Source organism: Cherax quadricarinatus, chromosome 54, assembly GCF_038502225.1.
Source record: "Cherax quadricarinatus isolate ZL_2023a chromosome 54, ASM3850222v1, whole genome shotgun sequence".
In the NCBI taxonomy this organism is placed as follows: Eukaryota; Metazoa; Arthropoda; class Malacostraca; order Decapoda; family Parastacidae; genus Cherax; species Cherax quadricarinatus.
In genome coordinates, this window is record NC_091345.1 from 3498576 (window position 1) to 3510240 (window position 11665).

The following is an 11665-nucleotide window of genomic DNA, read 5'->3' on the forward strand; positions in this document are numbered from 1 at the left end:
CCACCTGACTGTTGTGTCTCAAGTAACCCACCTGACTGTTGTGTCTCAAGTAACCCACCTGACTGTTGTGTCTCAAGTAACCCACCTGACTGTTGTGTCTCAAGTAACCCACCTGACTGTTGTGTCTCTCAAGTAACCCACCTGACTGTTGTGTCTCAAGTAACCCACCTGACTGTTGTGTCTCAAGTAACCCACCTGACTGTTGTGTCTCAAGTAACCCACCTGACTGTTGTGTCTCAAGTAACCCACCTGACTGTTGTGTCTCAAGTAACCCACCTGACTGTTGTGTCTCAAGTAACCCACCTGACTGTTGTGTCTCAAGTAACCCACCTGACTGTTGTATCTCTCAAGTAACCCACCTGACTGTTGTGTCTCAAGTAACCCACCTGACTGTTGTGTCTCAAGTAACCCACCTGACTGTTGTGTCTCAAGTAACCCACCTGACTGTTGTGTCTCAAGTAACCCACCTGACTGTTGTGTCTCAAGTAACCCACCTGACTGTTGTGTCTCTCAAGTAACCCACCTGACTGGTGAGTCTCAAGTAACCCACCTGACTGTTGTGTCTCAAGTAACCCACCTGACTGTTGTGTCTCAAGTAACCCACCTGACTGTTGTGTCTCAAGTAACCCACCTGACTGTTGTGTCTCAAGTAACCCACCTGACTGTTGTGTCTCAAGTAACCCACCTGACTGTTGTGTCTCAAGTAACCCACCTGACTGTTGTGTCTCAAGTAACCCACCTGACTGGTGAGTCTCAAGTAACCCACCTGACTGTTGTGTCTCAAGTAACCCACCTGACTGTTGTGTCTCAAGTAACCCACCTGACTGTTGTGTCTCAAGTAACCCACCTGACTGTTGTATCTCTCAAGTAACCCACCTGACTGTTGTGTCTCAAGTAACCCACCTGACTGTTGTGTCTCAAGTAACCCACCTGACTGTTGTGTCTCAAGTAACCCACCTGACTGTTGTGTCTCAAGTAACCCACCTGACTGTTGTGTCTCAAGTAACCCACCTGACTGTTGTGTCTCAAGTAACCCACCTGACTGTTGTGTCTCAAGTAACCCACCTGACTGTTGTGTCTCAAGTAACCCACCTGACTGGTGAGTCTAGACAAGTGGTCACAGAGAAGAAAATCTGGTATCTCTCACATCTCAAGTGAAGTTAATAAAGGCTTAGAATTTCCCTTTTCCATTTCAACTTTAAAGGCCAACAAAAGAAAAAAATTGCTTGGGACTGTATTTTGTATCGTGGAAACTAAAAAACACCATACTGGAGTATTGTAGCATATTTACAGAAGGTTAGAGGGTTTACCTATAGACCCCTGGCTGTCCCCTGGCTGTCCCCTGGCTGTCCCCTGGCTGTCCCCTGGCTGTCCCCTGGCTGTCCCCTGGCTGTCCCCTGGCTGTCCCCTGGCTGTCCCCTGGCTGTCCCCTGGCTGTCCCCTGGCTGTCCCCTGGCTGTCCCCTGGCTGTCTTCAAGAAGGCACTGGACAAGCACCCAAAGTCAGTACCTGACCAGGTAGACTGTGGTTCGTACGTCGGGATGTGAGTGACCAACAGTAACAGCCATGTGTACTCCAGGTATTGATGAAATATTCAAAGTATGGTCTGCAAAAGTGAAGAAAGGAAGGAGTTTTTGCCTTCAAGAAAAAGATCGTCTTGACTTTTTTATAGATGTTGGATGCCAGGAAAAGCACATGTATGTATCCAGACATTGGTAAAACTTCTCAATGTATTTTTTACTCATATTGAATTAACGTATAATAGAGAAAAGTTTTTTTTTTCATTTAATTTTCAGTATCTATAACAAAGATCGGTTGTATAGATTGGTGCAGGAATCCTTATGAAAAATGACATCAGACGTGATTATTAAAATTTAAGGAAATTGTTAACTATGAATATTTTTTTTATCTATTCTTCTCTAAGACCTGAAGAAACGCATCATAAAAATAGCCCAGAGAGGAAGTCGTGTGTTTCATATCAATGAAATCTTTCCCTCGATCTTCCTCCCGCTGATACACTGAGAAAAAATAACACCGGCAGTTCCGTCTTAAAAAATATATGAAGAAATACATCATAAAAAGAAATATGTAGACAGGAAGTTCAAATATATTTGACAGGAATGATCTCGTAGTCTACTAATCACTTAATGATACTACGAGAGATGCCTCAGTCTTGGGTAGTCTACGTAGTCTTGAATTCCTTGAAGGAGAATCCACTAGACACACCACTACCACAGGCACTCATAATACTGTGATATCCTTCTTTAATTCATATTTACAGAAAGAAAGTTGCAAAAATTCATAGTACACTCAACACTAGCAGTAACACTGACTTAGTATACTCAACACTAGCAGTAACACTTAGTACACTCAACACTAGCAGTAACACTGACTTAGTATACTCAACACTAGCAGTAACACTTAGTACACTCAACACTAGCAGTAACACCGACTTAGTATACTCAACACTAGCAGTAACACTTAGTACACTCAACACTAGCAGTAACACTGACTTAGTATACTCAACACTAGCAGTAACACTTAGTACACTCAACACTAGCAGTAACACCGACTTAGTATACTCAACACTAGCAGTAACACTTAGAACACTCAACACTAGCAGTAACACCGACTTAGTATACTCAACACTAGCAGTAACACTTAGAACACTCAACACTAGCAGTAACACCGACTTAGTATACTCAACACTAGCAGTAACACTTAGTACACTCAACACTAGCAGTAACACTGACTTAGTATACTCAACACTAGCAGTAACACTTAGTACACTCAACACTAGCAGTAACACCGACTTAGTATACTCAACACTAGCAGTAACACTTAGTACACTCAACACTAGCAGTAACACTGACTTAGTATACTCAACACTAGCAGTAACACTTAGTACACTCAACACTAGCAGTAACACCGACTTAGTATACTCAACACTAGCAGTAACACTTAGTACACTCAACACTAGCAGTAACACCGACTTAGTATACTCAACTCTAGCAGTAACACTGACTTAGTACACTCAACACTAGTAGTAACACTGACTTAGTACACTCAACACTAGCAGTAACACTGACTTGGTACACTCAACTCTAGCAGTAACAATGACTTGGTACACTCAACTCTAGCAGTAACACTGACTTAGTACACTCAACACTAGCAGAAACACTGACTTGGTACACTCAACTCTAGCAGTAACACTGACTTAGTACACTCAACACTAGCAGTAACACTTAGTACACTCAACACTAGCAGTAACACTGACTTAGTACACTCAACATTGACGTAGTACACTGAACACTAGCAGAAACAGTACACTCAACACTAGCAGTAACACTAACATAATACACTCAACATTAGCAGTAACATTGACTTAGTACACTGAACAATAGCAGAAACAGTACACTCAACACTAGCAGTAACGCTGACTTTGTACTCTCAACACTAGCAGTAACACTTAACACACTCAACACTGGCAGTAACATTGACTTACTACACTCAACACTAGTAGTAACACTTAATACACTCAACACTGGCAGTAACATTGACTTAGTACACTCACCACTGACAGTAACATTGACTTAGTACACTCAACACTAGCAGTAACATTGACTTAGTACACTCAACACTAGTAGTAACACTTAATACACTCAACACTGGCAGTAACATTGACTTAGTACACTCAACACTAGTAGTAATACTTAGTACACTCAACACTGGCAGTAACATTGGCTTAGTACACTCAACACTAGTAGTAACACTTAATACACTCAACACTGGCAGTAACATTGACTTAGTACACTCAACACTGGCAGTAGCATTGACTTAGTACACTCAACACTAGTAGTAACACTTAATACACTCAACACTGGCAGCAACATTGACTTAGTACACTCAACACTAGCAGTAACATTGACTTAGTACACTCAACACTAGTAGTAACACTTAATACACTCAACACTAGCAGTAACATTGACTTAGTACACTCAACACTGGCAGTAACATTGACTTAGTACACTCAGCACTAGTAGTAACACTTAATACTCAACACTGGCAGTAACATTGACTTAGTACACTCAACACTAGTAGTAACACTTAATGCACTCAACACTGGCAGTAACATTGACTTAGTACACTCAACACTGGCAGTAACATTGACTTAGTACACTCAACACTAGTAGTAACACTTAATACACTCAACACTGGCAGTAACATTAACTTAGTACACTCAACACTAGCAGTAACACTTAATACACTCAACACTGGCAGTAACATTGACTTAGTACACTCAACACTGGCAGTAACATTGACTTAGTACACTCAACACTAGTAGTAACACTTAATACACTCAACACTGGCAGTAACATTGACTTAGTACACTTAACACTAGTAGTAACACTTAATACACTCAACACTGGCAGTAACATTGACTTAGTACACTCAACACTGGCAGTAACATTGACTTAGTACACTCAACACTGGCAGTAACATTGACTTAGTACACTCAACACTAGTAGTAACACTTAATACACTCAACACTGGCAGTAACATTGACTTAGTACACTCAACACTGGCAGTAACATTGACTTAGTACACTCAATACTAGTAGTAACACTTAATACACTCAACACTGGCAGTAACATTGACTTAGTACACTCAACACTAGTAGTAACACTTAATACACTCAACACTGGCAGTAACATTGACTTAGTACACTCAACACTAGTAGTAACACTTAATACACAACACTGGCAGTAACATTGACTTAGTACACTCAACACTAGTAGTAACACTTAATACACTCAACACTGGCAGTAACATTGACTTAGTACACTCAACACTGGCAGTAACATTGACTTAGTACACTCAACACTAGTAGTAACACTTAATACACTCAACACTGGCAGAAACATTGACTTAGTACACTCAACACTGGCAGTAACATTGACTTGGTACACTCAACACTGGCAGTAACATTGACTTAGTACACTCAACACTAGTAGTAACACTTAATACACTCAACACTGGCAGTAACATTGACTTAGTACACTCAACACTAGCAGTAACATTGACTTAGTACACTCAACACTAGTAGTAACACTTAATACACTCAACACTGGCAGTAACATTGACTTAGTACACTCAACACTAGTAGTAACATTTAATACACTCAACACTGGCAGTAACATTGACTTAGTACACTCAACACTAGTAGTAACACTTAATACACTCAACACTGGCAGTAACATTGACTTAGTACACTCAACACTAGTAGCAACACTTAATACACCCAACACTGGCAGTAACATTGACTTAGTACACTCAACACTAGTAGCAACACTTAATACGCTCAACACTGGCAGTAACATTGACTTAGTACACTCAACACTAGTAGTAACACTTAATACACTCAACACTGGCAGTAACATTGACTTAATACACTCAACACTAGTAGCAACACTTAATACACTCAACACTGGCAGTAACATTGACTTAATACACTCAACACTAGTAGCAACACTTAATACACTCAACACTGGCAGTAACATTGACTTAATACACTCAACACTAGTAGCAACACTTAGTACACTCAACACTGGCAGTAACATTGACTTAATACACTCAACACTAGTAGCAACACTTAATACACTCAACACTGGCAGTAACATTGACTTAATACACTCAACACTGGCAGTAACATTGACTTAATACACTCAACACTAGTAGCAACACTTAATACACTCAACACTGGCAGTAACATTAACTTAGTACACTCAACACTAGTAGCAACACTTAATACACTCAACACTGGCAGTAACATTAACTTAGTACACTCAACACTGGCAGTAACATTAACTTAGTACACTCAACACTAGTAGTAACACTTAATACACTCAACACTGGCAGTAACATTAACTTAGTACACTCAACACTGGCAGTAACATTAACTTAGTACACTCAACACTAGTAGTAACACTTAATACACTCAACACTGGCAGTAACATTAACTTAGTACACTCAACACTAGTAGCAACACTTAATACACTCAACACTGGCAGTAACATTAACTTAGTACACTCAACACTGGCAGTAACATTAACTTAGTACACTCAACACTAGTAGTAACACTTAATACACTCAACACTGGCAGTAACATTAACTTAGTACACTCAACACTGGCAGTAACATTAACTTAGTACACTCAACACTGGCAGTAACATTAACTTAGTACACTCAACACTGGCAGTAACATTAACTTAGTACACTCAACACTGGCAGTAACATTAACTTAGTACACTCAACACTGGCAGTAACATTAACTTAGTACACTCAACACTGGCAGTAACATTAACTTAGTACACTCAACACTGGCAGTAACATTAACTTAGTACACTCAACACTGGCAGTAACATTAACTTAGTACACTCAACACTGGCAGTAACATTAACTTAGTACACTCAACACTGGCAGTAACACTTAGTACACCAACATTTTCTTTAAATAACATGTTCTTTTTGTTTACACTCTCTAAAGTGTGCCTCAACTTTAAGTTAGTTTAAAATCTTGATTGTGTACTTCCTGCCCATGGTGTGTGCGGCAGTCAAGAGTGTACCCTGGCACATAATGGGTCCTGGGTCTGGGTTCTCAACGTTGCATTCATATTTTAACAATATACCACCCAGTTCATTCAGTGTCTCTCCTCTGTCCAGCCTTTAAGAAGTGCTGATATCTAGAGACACAAGTAGTGGTCAGTTACTTGCATCAGTGTGAAGGTTCATTTATTGCATCTTCACTTTCTTGTACAATCACAGATTCTCTTTTTTTTCAGTTAGTAGCAATTAAAATTCGTCCATACACATTACTCGATAAACTCAGCATTACTGTATTTTTTATGAATCGCTATAGCCTGTATATCATTAAATGCATTAATTGTTGGAGGCTCGATCCTCCGTCCTCCATTATCGAGACAGATACTCTACCTAATTGTCCTTACCAATATGCTAAAATTTCTCTCTTTATTTCCAGAGACTCCGAGAAAAGGATGTTTGCACTTCTTTTCCAGGTTCTCGGCGGAATAATTAAAAGTATTAGAAGAGTCTAACGCCGTAACCTGTGTGGCTACAGGATGATACATAAAAGAACAGACTAGATCTACTCTCGATACCTGTGTTTCCCCTCAATTTACACTTACACTCACCCAAATGACTGTAAACATAAAAGGTCGAATAAAGCTATTGCCAAACAAATCTTAAACTAGTCATAAGTTTGCCTGAGATACTCCAATATAGGAGCTATAATGTAAACTGTGTATCGTGCCAAGACCAACCATTCTCATTGCTAAATTTACAAACTATAATGTAGTTACCTAGCTTTAATATCAATATCCTCCATAACTTGTATCAATATACAGTTTGAATTAGTCTGACTGAAATGCCTAGTTATGCTAGGCATGATAGTGGCCCTCTTTGTAATTAGTATTTTATAATATGCAAACCACAAATTGTAATCTTTCCAGAGAATAAACTATTGATTTGATTTAATTTGAATACGGTTTTCTTAGTAATATCCCCAATGGAAATAAGTCATTCTGTCTGAGATTTTTGGGTTATTTCAGGTTCTCTACACATATGCTGCTATGTATGATAATCTTTGTATTGTGTATACGTGGATAAACTTACTTATTTAACAATTTGTTCAGCATGTAATTCTTTTAAAACTCTCAATGGCTGACGAAATTCCTGTAGGTGTCTGCGGAGATAAACTCACAACATGCGATGTGATGCTTAACTTGTTCGCAGTGGACCGAAGGCGTCGAACATAATGACCATAAGTTCTAGAGAGAGAAATATCATATATCTTAGCACCATGTCACAACTTCTGTGTCTCCTGACGAACACAACACATGGAATATTGTCACAAACAGCGTCAATACGTGAAGCATTGCGATAAAACTGGTGAATTCAGAGACAACTTACAAATATTCAAGAAATGTCGAAGTATTTCATCCAAAGTGGCATATGATCAACCATTTTGGAAAAAATACCCTGACTTTGCTCACTGCAAATAACACATAACCCACTTTAACCTGTTTATATTCCAGGATACCTTCCTATAATATAAAGTGTCATAAGTAACTCAGAACCACTTATAAAAGACACTCTAACATTTTAGTAATTCATGTAATTTATGTATGGTGTTACTACCCCCCCACACCATGGGTATGGTGTTACTACCACCCACACCATGGGTATGGGGTGACTACCACCCACACCATGGGTATGGTGTGACTACTACTCACACCATGGGTATGGGGTGACTACCACCCACTCCATGGGTATGGAGTGACTACCACCCACATCATGGGTATGCCGTGACTACACCCCATTCCATGGGTATGGGGTAACTACCACCCATACCATGGGTATCGTGTGACTACCACCCACACCATGGGTATGGGATGACTAACATCCATACCATGGGTATGGGATGACTACCATCCATACTATGGGTATGTTGTGACTACCATCCATACTATGGGTATGGTGTGACTACCACCTATACCATGGGTATGGGGTGACTACCACCCACACCATGGGTTTGGGGTGACTACTACCCACACCATGGGTATGGGGTGACTACCACCCACACCATGGGTATGGGGTGACTACCACCCATACGATGAGTATGGTGTGACCACCACCCGTAGCATGAGTATGGTGTAACTACCACCCATACCATGGGTATGGGGTGACTACCACCCATACCATGGGTATGGGGTGACTACCTCCCATACCATGGGTATGGTGTGACTACCACCCATACCATGGGTATGGAGTGACTACCACCCATACCATGGGTATGGTGTGACTACCACCCTTACCATGGGTATGGTGTGACTACCACCCATTCCATGGGTATGGGGTGACTACCACCCATACCATGGATATGGGGTGACTACTACCAATAACATGGGTATGGGGTAACTACCACCCATACCATGGGTATGGGGTGACTACCACCCATACCATGGGTATGGGGTGACTACCACCCATACCATGGGTATGGGGTGACTACCACCCATACCATGGGTATGGGGTGCACAATAAATGTATGAGGCTAACAACTGTTTAAACACTTACATATGACTGATGCAGTTCACAGTTAAGAGGTGTTGTTGACATAGCGTAATGACTCCCTCACTAGTCACATATAATGACTCCCTCACTAGTCACATATAATGACTCCCTCACTAGTCACATATAATGACTCCCTCACTATTCACATATAATGACTCTCTCACTAGTCACATAAAATGACTCCCTCACTAGTCACATATGATGACTCCTTCACTAGTCACATATAATGACTCCCTCACTAGTCACATATAATGACTCCCTCACTAGTCACATATAATGACTTCTTCACTAGTCACATATAATGACTTCCTCACTAGTCACATATAATGACTCCCTCACTAGTCACATATAATGACTCCCTCACTAGTCACATATAATGACACCCTCACTAGTCACATATAATGACTCCCTCATTAGTCACATATAATGACTCCCTCAATAGTCACATATAATGACTCCCTCAATAGTCACATATAATGACTCCCTCACTAGTCACATATAATACTCCCTCACTAGTCACATATAAGGACTCCCTCACTAGTCACATATAATGACTCCCTCACTAGTCATATATAATGACTCCCTCACTAGTCACACATAAAGACTCCCTCACTAGTCACATATAATGACTCCCTCACTAGTCACATATAATGACTCCCTCACTAGTCACATATAATGACTCCCTCACTAGTCACATATAATGACTCCCTCACTAGTCACATATAATGACTCTTTCAATAGTCACATATAATGATTCCCTCTCTAGTCACATATAATGACTCCCTCACTAGTCACATATAATGACTCCCTCACTAGTCACATATAATGACTCCCTCACTAGTCACATATAATGACTCCCTCACTAGTCACATATAATGACTCCCTCACTAGTCACATATAATGACTCCCTCACTAGTCACATATAACGACTCCCTCACTAGTCACATATAATGACTCCCTCACTAGTCACATATAATGACTCCCTCACTAGTCACATATAATGACTCCCTCACTAGTCACATATAATGACTCCCTCACTAGTCATATATAATGGCTCCCTCACTAGTCACATATAATGACTCCCTCACTAGTCACATATAACGACTCCCACACTAGTCACATATAATGACTCCCTCACTAGTCACATATAATGACTCCCTCACTAGTCACATATAACGACTCCCTCACTAGTCACATATAATGACTCCCTCACTAGTCACATATAATGACTCCCTCACTAGTCACATATAATGACTCCCTCACTCGTCACATATAATGACTCCCTCAATAGTCACATATAATGACTCCCTCACTAGTCACATATAATACTCCCTCACTAGTCACATATAAGGACTCCCTCACTAGTCACATATAATGACTCCCTCACTAGTCATATATAATGACTCCCCTCACTAGTCACATATGACTCCCTCACTAGTCACATATAACGACTAGTCACTAGTCACATATAATGACTCCCTCACTAGTCACATATAATGACTCCCTCACTAGTCACATATAATGACTCCCTCACTAGTCACATATAATGACTCCCTCACTAGTCACATATAATGACTCCCTCACTAGTCACATATAATGACTCCCTCACTAGTCACATATAATGACTCCCTCACTAGTCACATATAATGACTCCCTCACTAGTCACATTCACTAGTCACACATATAATGGCTCCCTCACTAGTCACATATAATGACTCCCTCACTAGTCACATATAATGACTCCCTCACTAGTCACATATAATGACTCCCTCACTAGTCACATATAATGACTCCCTCACTAGTCACATATAATGACTCCCTCACTAGTCACATATAATGACTCCCTCACTAGTCACATATAATGACTCCCTCACTAGTCACATATAATGACTCCCTCACTAGTCATAATGACTCCCTGACTAGTCACATTTAATGACTCCCTCACTAGCCACATATAATGACTCCCTCACTAGTCACATATATACTCCCTCATAGTCACATATAATGACTCCCTCACTAGTCACATATAATGACTCCCTCACTAGTCACATATACTCCCTCATGACTCCCTCACTAGTCACATATAATGACTCCCTCACTAGTCACATATAATGACTCCCTCACTAGTCACATATAATGACTCCCTCACTAGTCACATATAATGACTCCCTCACTAGTCACATATAATGACTCCCTCACTAGTCACATATAATGACTCCCTCACTAGTCACATATAATGACTCCCTCACTAGTCACATATAATGACTCCCTCACTAGTCACATATAATGACTCCCTCACTAGTCACATATAATGACTCCCTCACTAGTCACATATAGTGACTCCCTCACTAGTCACATATAATGACTCCCTCACTAGTCACATATAATGACTCTCTCACTAGTTACATATAATGATTCCCTCACTAGTCACATATAATGACTCCCTCACTAGTCACATATAATGGCTCCCTCACTAGTCACATATAATGATTCCCTCACTAGTCACATATAATGAC

At 40.3% G+C, this 11665-nt stretch overlaps 1 protein-coding gene across 3 annotated transcripts in view; it reads left to right on the forward strand.

Annotated features, from left to right (window-relative positions):
* Positions 1-7553, forward strand: part of LOC128699119 (uncharacterized) — a 30914-nt gene extending 23361 nt beyond the window's left edge. For all 3 annotated transcript variants that reach the window (XM_053791641.2, XM_053791642.2, XM_053791643.2), the window contains exon 7: positions 7039-7553. In XM_053791641.2, coding sequence (XP_053647616.1) covers positions 7039-7114 — 76 coding nt within the window. In that variant the 3' untranslated portion in view covers positions 7115-7553. The remainder of the gene's footprint in view (positions 1-7038) is intronic.
* The last annotated feature ends 4112 nt before the right edge of the window (positions 7554-11665 follow it).